Source organism: Dipodomys ordii, unplaced genomic scaffold (assembly GCF_000151885.1).
Source record: "Dipodomys ordii isolate 6190 unplaced genomic scaffold, Dord_2.0 Scaffold11, whole genome shotgun sequence".
NCBI classification, from domain to species: domain Eukaryota; kingdom Metazoa; phylum Chordata; class Mammalia; order Rodentia; family Heteromyidae; genus Dipodomys; species Dipodomys ordii.
This window is the reverse complement of record NW_012267227.1, coordinates 14,473,984-14,490,945: the sequence shown is the minus strand read 5'-3', so window position 1 is coordinate 14,490,945 and position 16,962 is coordinate 14,473,984. Positions and strand designations below refer to the sequence as shown.

Below are 16,962 nucleotides of genomic sequence, written 5' to 3'. Positions count from 1 at the left end.
CTTCCTACTTGGTATGCATCGGGGCTTCAATCTACCTATTTTAGTCTTCTCATTGTAGCTAGGATGTCAGGTATATTCTACCATGTCCAGCTGTTGGTTGAGAAAGGGTATTGGGCACTTTGCTGTCTGGGCTGGCCTTGAACAGCAATCCTCCCAATCTAAACTAGCTTCAAATCCTCCCAATCCTCAAGTAACTAGGATTACATGCATGAGTCACTGGCGCCCAGCTGTAGGGCAATTTCTGAACCTACATACAGTTTCTGATTCAGTAGATTGAGGGTGATGCTTGGAAATATGCATTTCTAGCAAGTTTCCAAGTGGAACTGTTGTTGGTCTGGTAGCCACAATTAGAGACTTATTGGATTAGAAATAATAGATAATTCCTTCTAGTCGCAACAGTATTAGGTAGAAAAGCCAGGATACAAGCTAGCTCTGTGAGACTCCAAAGTCCATGCTTTTAATTACCTGACTTTACTGCACTTACCAAGAGCTTGGATCTGGTACAACCTGATAGAGAGTAGTTTGTTTTGGTATTATTGGCAGTATAAACGAGTGGCTCTTGGTTTAGCCTATCCTCTTCCTTCCAAGTAAGGCAGATAGTTCTCCTAAAAGGAAGTGTGATTGACACCTTGCCTTTACTCTGAAGGTGGAGGGAACTTGACTTGAATCACAGCCTCAAGGCCACGGAGCGGGTGGGGAATGGGTGGGGAGAGATCTTTGTGGACTGGGCCCGTTCAGCAGCTTGACAGAACTCTTATTCTCCTGCCTGTTCCATTTTGTGTGAGTTCCGGGGAGAAATAATAACGTGGGGATATTTGGCAAAGAAAGGCATCTGTGCTGTTGCTTAAAAAAGTTTTCTCTGTGCTTGGTTGCAGATTAAAGGCCTACCTGAAGGTTTTGCTCATCCCAAAATAGGGTCTAATTATTCAGTTAAAACTGTAGAGAAGACCTGGAAAGCTCTGCAGGACTTCAAAGAGGGCAATGCCGTCTTTACCTTCCCAAATACCCCCGTGAAGTGTGCTGGAGCCCCCCAGAAGATCATGTATTTAGCAGAGGCCTACTTCAGGAAGGTAAGCCTCCTCTCTAGGATAGTGTGAGGCCACATAGAAGTTCATTGACATCCCTATCACAGATGCTTTTTTTTTTCTAAATTTTTATTATATTGCATACGTTAGGTGTCTCCTTTAATAAAGCTGCTGTCATCAATTTGAAATGTCCTTCTACAGTTTAAAAAAATATGGTCACAATCATAATGTACAAGAGAATTTTAAATGTATTGCATGTTATTAAATAGTCCCTGTGACATAGTTTTTAAAGATACACTAAAAATCTGCTGGGGGGATATGTTGGAGAGTGTTTAAATACTTTATAGTTAGATAATTAATTGCTCGTTGTATACTTTTATATACAATACTATCCTTAACTGCTTCCAATCAAGTTCAAGGTCACATATATTTTCTTGGTTATGACACACACACACACACACACACACACACACGCAAATACAGGCAAAATGCCAGTTTGAAACGTAGACACAGTGTTGACATGGAACTTCAAAGCTCTATGGAAAGAGAGCTTTAGGGCAGCCATTTTTCACAAGGCACTTTCTGCTCAACTTTCCCCAAACTGCCTGTGTCTGCAGACAAGGTCCACTTGCGGTGAGATTTTACCTTCCCTTGTCTTAAGATGTGGCATTTTGTTTATCAAATCCTTGTTTGACCAGAGACGCTGCTAGGGCTTGAAGGAGCCTGTGATTCTGTAAAGGGGAGAAACGGCGAGAAAGATGAAACTGAAGAATTGTTAAATGGATGGTTGTGGCCAGGCAGCTCCAACACCTCACTGGAGTTCTGTAAATCACAACAGCCCTGTCGGGTGGTGATTGAGGAGACAATTTTAGTGATCATTTCTGACTCTGAGAAAAGTTCTGGATTCAGGGGACAGGGGACTAACACAAACATTTTAAGACTTCTCATGTTGAGATTCAGGCAAGCAAGGCCTAAAAGGAACAGAATAAAGTAAAGAGTGGAAGACCGGCTGTTTCTTGCATTCTGAGCATTAATTCCCTTGGTATAATTCGTTTCTCCCGAGTCTTCAATGGCTGGAGAGGAAGGTTCTCTCAGGTGCCACAGCGTCTTAGCATGTGGGAGAATACTAGCCAGTTCCAAACACGAGAACAAACACCAAGGGGACAGGAACTTCACCAGTGCCTAGAATAGAATCTGACCAGCTCTAGGCCTCATTAAATATTTATTGGGTGAACAAGTCTATGAATAAACAGTTGGCGGTCTAATCTTTCTTAACATAGACTTAGTCTTCACCTTTCGCCTTTGACTAAGCAATGGCCATTTCCATCTCCAAATAAGGAGGCATTGGACCGATACACACATCACCGCACCATAGTGGGCTACAAAGTACCCACTGCCAGCAATGCAAATTGCTGGCAAGGTCTTCTGGGGGACAGGTGTCTTAATTTGTACCTGGGTTAAAAAGGAGATGGCTGGCATATTGCTCTGGTGGTAGTTGTTTTCTTCTTTCCTTTTGCTCAGACTGGGAAGCGATCCAAAGCCAATATCATCTTCAATAGTTCTCTGGGAGTAATTTTTGGGGTTAAGAAGTATGCAGATGCCCTTCAGGAGATTATCCAAGAGAGGAACATCACTGTTAACTTCAAGCAAAACCTCATCGAAGTTCGAGCTGATAAGCAAGAGGCTGTTTTTGAGAACCTGGACAAACCTGGAGAGACCCAAGTGATTTCAGTGAGTGTCACAGTAAAACTCTCTGCCTGAGGCTTAGTCTGCTACACTGGGCTGTAGACGCTGTGGTACCACTTCTCCGACCACGACCATTGCTTCCTGAGAAAGGCTGGTTGCAGTGAGCACCTGAGGGCAGTGATTGGGTGAGATGGTAGACCAAAATGTGTGGGGGAGAGCAAGATGGAAGGGGGAGGCGAGGGGGGCTCACATGCTTATGCAGGAAGCTAAACATACTTCACAATGAACATACTTCGTTATTGCCTAGGGAGTTGAAGGAAGACTCTTCAAAAGCAGGATCTGGTGATTGTCTCAACTTGTGCTTGTAAGCAAGAAGCAACACTATGGGGAGCTCAAGAGTAACCAGAGGCTGTCGGGTGCCAGTGGCTCATACCTGTAATCCTAGCTACTGAGGAGGCTGAGATCTGAGGATCAGTGTTCAAAGCCAGCCCAAGCAGGAAAGTCTGTGAGACTCTTCATCTGCAGTTAACCACCAGAAAACTGGAAATGGCACTGTGACTCAAGTGTAGAGCGCTCTCCTTGAGCTGAAGAGGTGAGAGACAGAGTTCAAGCCCCACAACTGACTAAACAAATGAAAAAAGTAACCAGAGGTGTCTTTCACCTGTGACACAGAGGCATTGGACAAGGCTGTCTTTGAACATCTTTCAACCATGATAAAAGGCAATCCTTGAAAGTCTGTCTGTCTGTCTTTCCTTCTTTCCTTCCTTCCTTCCTTCCTTCCTTCCTTCCTTCCTTCCCTCCTTCCCTTCCTTCCTTCCTTTCCTTCCTTCCTTCCTTCCTTCCTTTCTCTCTGTCTCTCTCTCTCTGTCTCTGTTTCTCTCTCTTTCTTCCTTTTTTTTGTTGGTCATGGGGCTTGAACTCTGGGCTTGGGCAATGTCCCTGCACTCTTCAGCTCAAGGCAGGCACTCTATCGCTTGAGCCACAGTGCCACTTCTGGTTTTCTAGTGGTTTATTGGAGATGAGTCTCACAGGATTTCCTGCCCAGGCTGGCTTTGAACCGTGATCCTCAGATCTCAGCCTCCTGAGTAGCTAGGATTACAGGTGTGAGCCACTGGTGCCCTGCTGAAAGTCTTTCATAAGGATCTGGTAGAGCAATACCTTCCTTGGAAAGATCTGACCTTTGTTGTATGGGCTGGGCTTTTATATGTCTCTGTTTCTTCTTCCATGAAGTGGGAATAGTACTTTTATAGAGGCAGGACAATTAAGAACAAAATGCAGGACATCTGGAGAGGAATACTTCTTTACACCATTCTGGCAATGGTGTTGGCAATGAGAAAGCATCACACTCCTACATCTTATTCATTGAGCATTTAAGGATAAAGCATTTAAGAAAAAGATTTTAGGTGAACTGGAAATCAGCCTTCTAAACATCAAAATGTCAAATTTAACACTTTCTAGCTCAAGCTCTTTCTCAAATTGATTGTACACACCGTTCCTTTCTTAAATGGAGCACCATTAAATATCATTAAAAATGTCACTAACTCAGGGCTATACTTAACTAAAATATTTAGAAATAACCTCAAACTTAGAGAAATAGTACAATGAAAACTGAGTAGACCCTAGATTCACATATAGAATTGCATACAATTTGCTTAGCTTTATCATTTGGTCTCTCTATTTATATGCTTTCATGTATGTTTCTATTCTTACCATTTTTGTCAAAGAGAAATTGTATGCATCAAACGTTGTTCATCTTTATTCCTAACGACTTTGTGATAAACTTTTAAAGATGGTTATTTTCCTATAAAACCACAATATTTATCAGCTCAGTTAATTCAGCACATATACAATATTTTATTGTTTGTATACCATTTTGTTGATTGACTAAACAACATTTGTGTCATTTCCTCCTCTTCAGTATAGGCTACAATCTAATTTTTTTTTTTTTTTTGGTTGTGGGGCTTGAATTCTGGGCCTGGGTGCTGTCCCTCAGCTCTTCAGCTCAAGGCCAGCACTCTACCACTTGAGCCACAGCGCCACTTCTGGTTTTCTGGTGGTTTATCTGAGATAGGAGTCTCACGGTCTCTCCTGCCCGGGCTGGCTTTGAACCGTGATCCTCAGATCTCAGCCTCCTGAGTAGCTAGGATTACAGGCGTGAGCCACCAGTGCCCGGCTTAATTTTTTTTTTTTTTGGGTCGGTCATGGGGCTTGAACTCTGGGTCTGGGCGCTGTCCCTCAGCTCTTCAGCTCAAGGTGAGTGCTCTACCACTTGAGCCACAGCGCCACTTAGGATGCAGTCTAGAGTCAACAAGTGCATTTAATTGTGGTATCTCTTTAGGTTCCTTTAGTCTGGGATGTTTGTACAGACTTTATTTTTTCTTCTATCTTATTGACATTTGTAACTATACAACTGTCCTTTCATCACTTAAAAAAAAGAATGTTCCTCATTTTGGGATTGTCTATTTGCTAGTGATTAGTTTTAGGCTATACTTCTAGACTGGACAATTTGCATAAGTAATGTGTTCTTCTAGGAATCACATTTGTACATATATAATGTTCATTAGTTCACTGTTGATGATGTTCATTTTGATCACTAGTCAAGATATAGTCCAAGATATGGTTCATTTTCTCTCATTAATAAAAAAAGTCCATGGGGGATATATTTTAAGACCATACAAACATCCTACTATTTAAAATCTCTCCATATACTTGGCATCCATTCATGATTCTTACCTAATCTTACTATTGCAGTTGCAAAGTGATTTTTCTAGCTCTACAATTATACCCACATTTAACATTAGAACTTGGCATTTGTCAGTACTAACTCTTTGCTATTTTTTTGTTGCTGTTAAATTAATTAGAAACTGGTTTGAACTCATGAATTTAATTTTTTCCCAGAAGTGTATTATACCGTAACATTATACTTTAATAATGTTGGTATTCAAATTGTCTCAAATTTGGTTAGTAGGAGCCCCTTCTGGCTCATGTGTTCCTGTGACATTTGATCATCCTGAATTTGTATGTTAGTGATCATTTTACAAAGGATTTTTTTCCCCTCTATGTGGTTTTTTTTTTGCCGGTCATGGGGCCTGAGCTCTGGGCCTGGGCTCTGTCCCTCAGATCTTCAGCTCTAGGCTAGCGCTCTACCACTTGAGCCACAGTGCCACTTCCAGCTTTTCTGCTTATGTGCTGCTGAGGAATTGAACCCAGGGCCTCATGCATGCAAGGCAAGCACTCTACCACTGAGCTACCTTCCCAGCCCCCCTCTATGTGGGCCTTTCCACCTGCTAGGAAGTTGTGACTTTGGAAAGGTCCCTTCAGCTCTGCTTCTTCTTCTTTTTTTTGGCGGGGGGGGGGCGGGCTGGTCATAGGGCCTGAACTCTGGGCTTGCACGCTGTCCCTCAGCTCTTCAGCTCAAGACTAGCACTCTACCACTTGAGCCACAGCACCACTTCTGGCTTTTTCTGCTTATGTGGTGCCAAGGAATCGAACCCAGGGCCTTATACATGTGAAGCAAGCATTCTACCACTGAGCCCTTCCCAGCCCACCTCTAGCTTCTTTTAAATTGCAGTTTTTACTTTTTTATTGGCTAGAAAACTGTAGAGCTGAACTTGTTAAATTGTATGTAAGGTAAAAATGAATTGACTGTGAATGAGGGTCTAGAACATACTTTTTGTGAGCAAAGTGTGTGTTAGCTCGAGTGCAGGGAATTACTATGTGCTTTGTTTCCTTTTTCCTTTGGTTCTCAGTTGTTTTCTGGATAGTTGAGGTTGTAGGTAAGACTTGGATAAGTGAATGCTTATTGCTTTTCTGTGAGGTTTGAACTGTAGAATTCCAAGGAAGATATTCTTTGATTTCCACTCTCGAAAACTGAATTTTGAAAAAGATCATCAAAGGCCTTCAAGCAGTGGCTGTCAAACCTCTCTGTGTTGGAGTCACTTTTAAAATGCCCTGATGTCTGGGTCTCCCCAACAGAGATTTTGATTAATGGGTTTGGATTGCAGACTGAAGATGGGAGTTAAAAAGAACAATTTAAGACTGGAAAAAAATACCTTTCCCCTCTGCTTTTCTTAGCAAAACTGGTACTGAGCCCCTTTTCTACTTCTCCACAGCGCTAGATAGTTTTCTTCTCATTTTCATTTTCTGCTGGCACATGAAGTCATGGTCTTGCACTTGCTAGGCAGAGGCTTTACCACTTGAGTCACACCCCATTCATATCATCCTTAAAACATGTTCATTATAGGGCTGGGAAGGTGGCTTAGTGGTAGAGTGCTTGCCTACCATGCATGAAGCCCTGGGTTCGATTCTTCAGTACCACATAAACAGAAAAAGCTGGAAGTGGTGCTCTGGCTCAAGTGGTAGAGTGCTAGCCTTGAACAAAAAGAAGCTTGGGGACAGTGCCCAGGCCCTGAGTTCAACCCCCAAGACTGGCAAAAAAATTTTTTTCATTTTAAATGGATGATTTGGCACTTTTCTTTATGTGTTTTGTAATGATGATCTATATTTGGAAATGTTGCTTGCTTACCAGCTCTTACATGCCATTTACAAGTTCCAGAGACTCTGAGTACCTCCTTCTGGAATAAAAGGGAAGTACCAGACATTACAAGTTGGCAGCTAAGGATCAGAGACAGAGGAACCAAGCTATATCACTCCTTTAAATTTAGTAATAATAGAAACATCAATGGATTCTTTCAGATTATTAGTGAGTTCTACTGTAAAGCTTCGAGGTCCTCATTGTCTTAGGAGCTCACGTGGGCTCAGGGAGATCGGGTCAACCCAGAGGTTGACAGCTGTTTAGTTTATCACCATTCTCCAGGTAAGGTGTTGGACAGGGTCTGAGCACTAATTTCATAGTGCTCCATGCAGCCAAAATTGAGTACATAGAGTAAGAATGGTGTGGGAAAAGCTATAGGATATATGAATATTGAAAAGATACAAATTTGGGTGCTCTTTTGTGTAGTATGAAATGCTTCATGTCACACCACCAATGAGTTCTCCTGACGTCCTCAAGAGGAGTCCTGTGGCTGATGCTGCTGGCTGGGTAGATGTAGACAAAGATACTCTTCAGCACAAGAAATACCCGAATGTGTTTGGGATCGGGGACTGTACCAACCTCCCCACGTCGAAGACTGCTGCTGCAGTAGGTAGGACACCCAGCTCCTCTTCCCTTTCTTTCGAACTGACATCTTCCTAAGGTACCATCCTAGCAGCAACCAAAGTTTGTTATGAACAACATCCCATTAATAATGGAAAAAACTTTTGTGGCAAATATGACTCTGACCTGCCTGAGACAGAAGCAAGTTGTCAACGAACCCAATATTGTATGAAGAATTACCTTTTGAATACTTTTCCTCACCCCCATGATCATGTCTGCTTTTTCTGGTCCCCAGGGCTTGGTGTCAGGGCAGGGGCAACAGAAAGAGGGCATTTCACCGAGCCCTCTGGAATTCTGCTACTTTTCACAATGCCAAGCTTTTGTCGCTAGTATTCATAGCCCTTGTGCCAGGCAAGTTGGTTGTTTTTCTTAGGCTTGAAACACCTAAAAAAACAAGGGAAACATTTGTTTTTCCATAAAATGCATGCAAGTCAATGGAAGTTTGCAGAGTAGAAAATTGTTCTGTTGAGACAAATACAGTGGAGCATGGCCTGATTGGACATGATTAAGATCTCAGTCTGGAAAACGAAATTCTTTACCTTGCTGTTCTGCACTAGCAGTGATGGGGAGAATTGCCTTTTAGATTCTGTTCTCTGCAGACAGGAATTGTCTTTGGATGCTGTGAAATGTGGACCTTCCTGCTGATGGGTAGTGTTGTGCTTTGTGGGAGTTAGATACATGCAGGACATATTATGTTACTTTCACTATTTCAACATTAAGAGAGACTTTTCTTGGAAATCTACTGGAAGTAGATTTTCATTTTTTAAAAGTCTTTTTTTTTGTTATGGTCTTGGGGCTTGAACTCAGAGCCTGGGTGCTATCCTTTGACCTTTTTTTGCTTAGAGCCAATATTCTACTATTTGAGCCACAGCTCCAATTCTGACATTTTGATTAATTGGATGTAAGAGACTCATGGACTTCCCTGTCTAGGCTAGCTTTGAACCATGATCTTCATCTTTCAGCCTCCTGGGTAGGTAGGATTATGGGCATCAGCCATTGGCACCCAGCTGGTAGTTTTCATTATTAATTTCAAAACTCTCAAATCAAAGAAAAGCTTGGAAAAGAGTACAAGAAATACACATGTGTCTTTTGGCTCTTAACCAATTGCTAATATCTTGTGATATTTGCTCCATCACTTTTTGTGTACTTTTTGGCTGAGTTATTGAATGAAAGTAATGTTTCACTTAGCTTTTTAGCCTATTTCTCTGAGGTAGAAAGGACATTTCCTTCCTTTCCTGCAGGATCCCTATCAAGCCCAAGACATTTAACATTGCATAAAAAAAAAGCATCCCGAGTACTATCCAGTTTGAATTTTCCTGAAAACATTGTTTGTGGCACCCCACTGGCTTTAAATCCACCAGCCTGACACAACACACACTAAATTGGTTATGACTCTAATCTGTGTGTGTGTGTGTGTGTGTGCGCACGCGTGCGTGCGCGTGTGCACATGTATGTAGAACTGGGGATTGAATTTAGGGACTCATACTTGCTAGGCAAGTATTCTACCACTGGAGCCATGCAGCCGGTAATTTTTCCTTTTAGTTTGTTTTCTTGATAGGGTCTCATGCTTTTCTTTGGGCTGAACTGGGTCCTTAGTTTTCTTACTTCCTCCTCTTGGAGTACTTGAGATGACAAGTGTATAACACCACATCAGGCTTGACTTTGAGGTAGGGTCTTGTTGTCCTTTGCCTAAGCTGGCTGCAAACCATGATCCTTCGATCTCAGCCTCCTGAGTAGTTGGAATTACAGGCTTGAACCATCATGCTTGGTTTTTGGTCTCTTTCATTCTAGACCAGGTATTTCATGAAACTGCCATTTTTTCATTCATAATATTTGTCTTGTATTGTTGTTGTTTGTTGAAAAAGTTCTCTTTATGTATCCCAGGCTGGTTTTGAATCCTGAATTTTCTTCCCTTTCTCTCCTGAGTTCTAGAAGTATAGGCATTTATCACTACGTCTAACAGACATGGGCATTTAAAACTCAAGGTTGTATTATTTTGTAGGTTATTTCACAATTTAGAATTGTCCAGATGTTTTCTTATGGCCGTATTTAAGTTAAATGTTTCAGCAAGAATTTTGATACTTGAGACTTACATACCTCCAATGGAAGTACCTCAGGGCTTGTCCTATCAAATTTATCTTGTCTTTGGTAAAGCTGGATTTCATCATTGGTGTTCACGGTCTCCTCCTTCCCCCTTCCGCCCCCCCCCCCAGAAGAGGACACCTTTTCTCTTTGTAATATACAATAGTGTGAGATGCCGTAATTTGAGTTGATATTCACTTAATGTAAGCCTACTGCATTTTTGTGGTAGAAATGCCTGTGCTATGAGGCCCTGCTTATCCAGCTTTTAGTCTCTTTCAGTGAACAAACATTTCATTCAGTGTTTGAGATAGATAATATTCCATATGATTAAGCAAAAAGTTAGGTGAAAAGTCTTGCTCCAAGACCTGCCTCTCATCCCCAACCATGTAGAGCATATGCTTGCTGTATTTTACAAATGTGTTTCAGCATCTAGTCTATTATATGATTGCCCCAGAATTACTAAAACAGTCCACTCTCAGTTTACTTCATTTGCACTCATTTTATTTCAAACAGTACTGTAGAGAACGTTCTTTGTCATTCCAATGTGTGGATATCTATTTACTCATTTTTAATGTCTAAATAGCTATTGTTCTAGGTTTCCCCAGACAAATCTGCATTTCTTACTACATTTGTGTTGTGTTCTTAAGCAGCGCCCACACTTATTCCATACTTCCCTCCTTGGGTTTACTTGCCTCCCACCCTCTGTCCAGACTACTAAGCAACTGCGAGTGAGAGCCTGTCTTACTGTGTTGAATGTGGCTTTCCTGTAGCTCAGGCTTCTTTCTTGGCTTGTTTCTGTGCCAGGATTTTCCCTTAATTGCCCACAGTACAGCCAAGACAGGAAGTGGCATTTATCAGAGTTTGCTGAAGGCCTGGGCATAATAGAAGAGGATTATCACACAGGAAAGAAACATGACTCATGTTGGCTTGTACACATGCACACTTTCAAGCGGGGCATTGAGGACTGCTTCCTAGGCTCACAGGCCTACGCTCTCAGCATTGGTGCCCCTGGTCAGCTTCTTTCCTTTTCCATTGACCTTGATGCCCTGGGCAGGGGCCTCCTCAGATGCTCTCAGTGCAGATCCCTCAGTTGTGTGGCCTCAAAGATGAATAAAATTTTCTCCAGGGAAGCATGATCTTTGGAGATACTACTTTGCCCACAGAAAAGACAGTCATTTAATAGTTGTAAGCAGATCTAGCTATCCCTTACTTTTTGGAGCTTCTTCATTCTAGAAAATAAAAACAAATAAACCTCATTGCTTTTCTGATTTGAGTGTCAGCCAACTATAAGTTAAGCTAAAATGTAGTATATTGCCTTTTTTTTTTTTGCAGCTGACTACAGAATGCTTTCTACAGATTAATATTCATCATCAGTTCAATGATAGGAGACTAGTTCTCATTCTAGAAACTGTCCTCATTCTATAAAGATTCCCTTATTCTATTAATGAGAACTAGTAAAACTATATTACAGAATATTATCATACTTGGCATTCTAGCAATAAGATTTTTTTAATGGATTTTTTTACTCTTGTTATATAATATCTTTGGTTTTAGGCCTCTTGACCCACAAGGCCTAAAAGTTTTCTTTGCAGGAAAACTTTTATGACCCCGATTTTGGGGATTATTCTTGAATGAACACTTTTTAGTATAAAAATAACTTATTTTCTCTCAAAAGTAGATCTAGAGATCTATCTCCAGAGCCACAAACTGCTTATAGCTTTAAAAGGATACTCTTCACTAGTCAAAATTGAACAAAGGTTGGGATTAGTTGATATCAGGAATTCTTGCTAATGTTTTTCCATGTGAAAATGTGCTTGCATTATAAACATTTTTTAAACATCAGAGATGTACACAAGGAATACTTGCAGGTGAGTAGTTAGGATGTCTGCTCTAAAATATATATATATATATATATATATATATATATATTGGGTCTGGTCGTGGGGCCTGAACTCTGGGCCTGGGCGCTGTCCCTCAGCTCTTCAGCTCAAGGCTAGTGCTCTACCACTTGAGCCACAGCACCACTTCCGGCTTTTTTCTGTTTGCTTATGTGGTGCTGAGGAATCGAACCCAGGGCCTCATGCATGCAAGGCAAGCACTCTACCTCTGAGCCACCTTCCCAGCCCTCTAAAAATATTTTGAGAACAAGTAGCACATGTAATGGGATAGTTGAAACAAGAATGACAAAGTTTGAACATTTTCATAATTAAAAAGACAGTGTCTCCACTCTGCCATTGAAAAAAGTAAGTATATGCAATATGGAAAGACTAATGTAGATACATATCTATATCTGTCTAGTCCAGCTTCAACCAGAGCAGTGTCTTAGAGAGTCAAGCCCAGTGTTGTGCCTGATTGGAAAATCTAAGCCGGGAGCAGATGACTCGCACCTGTAATCCTAGCTACTCAGAAGGCTGAGACCTGAGGATTGTGGTTGAAAGCCAGCCTGGGCAGAAAAGTTCGTGAGACTCCAGTTAACCACCAGAAAACCAGAAGTGGTGCTGTGGCTCAAGTGGTAGAGTGCTCACCTTGAGCTGAAGAGCTGAGGGACAGAATCCAGGCCCAGAGTTCAAGACCCATGACAAAAAAAAAAAAAAAAAAGAAAGAAAATCTAAGGCCACCAACCTAGGTTGCCTGCAAACAGTAACACAGAAATGTCAGGATGACCTTAAACTACTGGGAACCCAGACAAATTGATGTCATCAGTCCCCAAGAAGACAGGAAATGTGTTGAGGTAGGGCCATCTTACAGCCTATTGGAGAGAGTTGGCTCTTTCAATTCAAACCAAGAGAAACATTTTTGTGGGCCTTTGATAAATTGAAGTACTCCTAGGAGTCAGGTCTTCAAGTTGTAAGAAGAGTATTGTTCTACTTACAATCTAGAGGAAGGATGGAGGAATGGAGTCTTCCTTACATGTTTATACCAAAGTTGTTTGTAAATCTGTTTTCATGGAGAAGCTAAATGTGCTTTGTTTTTTTTCTCTGACTTTTCTATTTCTCTTATAGCTGCCCAGTCAGGAATACTCGACAGAACAATTTCTCAAATTATGAAGAATCAAACACCAAAGAAGAAGGTTTGTATGCCTAGTAAGAATTACCACCTCCCAAGCTGTGTGAAGGTAGTGTTCTCCCACAGTTTTTGGTAGAAACTAATTTCACTAGTTTATCCAATATGAGGATTTTGATTTTAGCCTTTTATGCCATTTTTTAATGACAATTTTTTTTAATATTTTCTTGTGTGTGTTTGTGTGTGTGTGTGTGAACTCAGAGCATTGCAGTATTCCTTGGCTTTTGTGCTGAAGACTGATGTTCTACTACTCAAGACACACCTCCATTTCTGGCATTTTTTCTGGTTTATTGGGGATAAGAGCTAGCATTTCTCTCTCTGTGTTGATTTTGAATAATGATTCTCAGATCTCAGCCTCCTGAGTAGCTAGGATTATAGCTGTAAGCCACTGTGGTTGGCTGACATAATCTATATCTTTTTTTTTTTTTGTCTGTGTGAGGCTTAAACTCTGGGTCTGGGTGCTGTCCTTGAGCTCTTCAGCTCAAGGTTAGTGCTCTACCACTTGAGCCATAGCGCCATTTCTGGTTTTCTGATGGTTAATTGGAGATGAGAGCCTCATGGACTTTCCTTGTCCAGGCTGGTTTTGAACCGCGATCCTCAGATCTCAGCCTACCGAGTAGCTAGGATTATAGGCGTGAGCCACCAGTATCTGGCATAATTTACAATTTTTAAGTATAAAATGTTAGTATATGCAAAAAAAGTATAACTTCAGAAAAAAATAAATTCTGAACTGTCTGTATACAACAACGACAAAAGCTTCTTCCCAGCTCAGTCTTTCTTACAATTTTAGTATGATGGCTACACATCATGTCCACTGGTGACTGGCTACAACCGTGTGATTCTTGCGGAGTTTGACTACAGAGCTCAGCCAATGGAAACTTTCCCCTTCGATCAAAGCAAAGAGCGACTTTCGATGTTCTTCATGAAGGCTGACCTGATGCCTTTCCTGTATTGGAATGTGATGCTCAGGTGAGTGTGTCACCTGTCCTGGTGTAGAGGATGCACCTTTTACTGCATTGCACAAAGTTGTGCAGGTGTGATTGTTTCCAGGAGCCTTCCAGCTTCCACCTAAAGCAACATTTGCTAATGGGTTCCAATTATGTGCTATTTTATTATGAGTTGATGACTGGCACTCTGAAAGGATGCCAAGCCTCAGTCACACTTAGGAAAGAGGGCTGCCCTGGGTAAAGAAAAAGTTGTGGCAATCTACCATGTACAAGGGATGTAGCTTCTTCTTTTCATTATTAGCAGTGATTAAGTCTTCTGTTTAGCATGTTCTGGCTCTCTTTTGCTGTTGGATAGATATTATTAATAATAAAATACATACTTTCCCCATATCAAGTACTTTCTCATCTGTGATTTTATAGTTGCTTTGACTTTATTCAGGGAAAAAAATAGAAATAACCACAAGCAGGCTTTGGAATCTGACCTGTGTCTGAATCATGCTTTTACTTTACTTCAGCTCTCTCCATTTCATTTTCTGCAAAAGGAAAGTAAGGAAAGTAATATTGCCTGCCTTCTAAGATGGAGGCTGAGCTGATACATACAGGGATAGGTGATAGTAGGCACTGTATAGATAGAGTAATATAAGTGAGTAATTCCTCTTTGTTACAAAACAAAACAGTGATCTTTCTACTCAAATTACATGAGTTAGCTGTGTGCTGTGTGCCTTACACCTGTAGTCCTAGCTACTCAGGAGGCTGAGATCTGAGAATCTTGGTTTGAAGCTAGCCCAGGCAGAGAAGTCTATGAGACTCTTATCTCTTATCTACTTAGAAAAAGCTGGAAGAGGTACTGTGGCTCAAGTGGGAGAGCATTAGCCTTGAGCAAAAAGAAGCTCAGGGACAGAGCTCAGACCCTGAGTTTAAGCATCAGGATCATCACTGAGAGGGGGCGGGGAGATGGCGAGAGAGAGACAGAGAGACAGACACAGACACAGAGAGACAGACAGAGAGAGAGGATAGAAAGAAAAAAATAAATTACATGAGGTTGATTGATTCAGGATATCTATGCCAGTGTTCCTCACTCAAGGATAGTTTTGCCCCCAAGAGGACACTTGGCAATATTTGGAGACATTTTGGTTCTTACAATTGGAGTGAAACTCTTGGCATCTAGTGAGCAGAAACAAGAGATAGTGCTAAACTTACTGCAGTGCACAGGACAGCCATCAGAATAAAGAAGTACCTGGTCCAGAATGCCAATAGCTGAAACTGAGAATCTCTGACCTCTCTGGAATTGATAAACAAGTGAAGGAAAGGAGCAATTTAAACATGGCAGATGCTTTCTACAGGTTTGCTGAGTGGTCTGGATTCATGGAGGAGTCAGTGTTCAAGCTAAGATGCAAGCAGGCTGTATGGGCTCTTGCTACCTTGCTAGCAAATCTTAGTATAATTCCTGGCTTCGCCTTTAATATCTTGCTGGTTGGAGTCACCTAGTTTCTTTTGTCTCCAATAACTTCTGTTATTTTTTGCAGGGGATACTGGGGAGGACCAGCCTTCCTGCGGAAGTTGTTTCATCTGGGTATGAGTTAAGAATGGCTCGATGCTGGTTCTCTTTGGATGGCTTCTGGGCCTAAATCCAGTCATTGAATGACCCAAATGGCACAAAGGACTCAGAACCTAACCCTGTAAGGAGTTTCTTGCTGGATTTGAGGACCTCAGTACTTTAAACAGCCACTGTATGGGCAGCTCAAGACGGCTTTGACTTTTTGGAAATCATCAAATAATAGACTTGAAATAATGAAATCATGAAATAATAGACTTCTATTTTCCAAATAAAAGTTTGTCATTGATTGATTTCTATGAGAAAATTCAATCTTCACCAGTAGGAGCAAAAACTTAACACACTTAGGAGAAGAGGCTGGTGTTGGTGGGTTAACTAACTTGTTATCTGCTCTGAGTGTTCCATAGCTAAATATAACTTTATACACATAATTAAGTCACAGCAAAGAATAATTCCAGAGACGACATTGCTTTAAACACAGTGGATGGAAACCCAGAACATGACTGCTTAAAAGTTCTAGTGCTAGACACGGTAGGTTGGATTGAGAGTCTAGACGCTGCCTTTAGGCTTCTCCATCCTGTTTCTCTGGAGGTCATGGTTTCTCCAAGCCCATGATCGACTCCATGGGGCATTGGTGCCCATTTGTTTTGCAGGATATGGGATTCCTCTACTGGGCAATTTTGTCTCTCTGCATCCCTTTTAGTCTAACTGCCAGCACTGTAGTGAGTCTGAGGTCTCCCTCCCCCATTCTCCTCCTGCAGTCTCTCCTTCGGGGGTCCTCGATGCATGTGGGTCTGAAGGGCTATGCTACCTTTCCCTATTCCTCCTCCTTTTCTGTCACAGGCATTTGTCCCACTAAACCTTTTGCAAATTGGATTTTCTCAGAGAACTTATATACAATGACTCAGATTAGAGGAATTCTGATTTTGTGGCATTTGTTCAGTTTGGTCTCAATTTAGGTCATCATAATCCAGATGGATCTGAACCAGCATATTGCAGGAAGTAGTTTTATTTGAAGTCCAGCAGTCACTTCAAAATAATTTTCTCCCAATCAGTTGATGGTAGGCATTTGGTTTCAGCCAAATGGATATTTTACAACTGTGTATATTTTATACTTAGAAATGCTACCAAGGTGAAAGGTCTAACAGGCTGTACAATGCCTTGTAAAGTTAGAGGTCAGACCTTGGATGTGTTATGGGATTTTTGTTGTGACAGAGCTGAATGTAGAGGAGACAGGGAAGACTAGTGAGGATAGGGATTTGGAGGTTGGATGACTCCGAGGCTTGGGTGACTGTGATGAATTGTGGTGTCATCATTGGAAGGAAGAAGTACAGAAGAGAGGGATATTGGACAGGAGGGGAGGCCATTGGGAGGTTAGATTCCCAAACCCCTGCCAATGGTAGAGTGGAGTCATGGCCATCTGGTCCAGTGGGGTTTAATCAGATTTAT

General features: G+C 41.5%; 1 protein-coding gene across 1 annotated transcript in view; it reads left to right on the top strand.

Moving 5' to 3' along the window:
* Sqrdl (sulfide quinone reductase-like (yeast)) overlaps positions 1-15,806 on the top strand; it is a 42,524-nt gene extending 26,718 nt beyond the window's left edge. The window contains exons 5-10 of the mRNA XM_013010296.1: positions 876-1,070; positions 2,547-2,756; positions 7,672-7,855; positions 12,951-13,018; positions 13,802-13,980; positions 15,485-15,806. Of these exons, the coding sequence (XP_012865750.1) occupies positions 876-1,070; positions 2,547-2,756; positions 7,672-7,855; positions 12,951-13,018; positions 13,802-13,980; positions 15,485-15,542 (894 nt within the window). The 3' untranslated portion in view covers positions 15,543-15,806. The remainder of the gene's footprint in view (positions 1-875; positions 1,071-2,546; positions 2,757-7,671; positions 7,856-12,950; positions 13,019-13,801; positions 13,981-15,484) is intronic.
* The last annotated feature ends 1,156 nt before the right edge of the window (positions 15,807-16,962 follow it).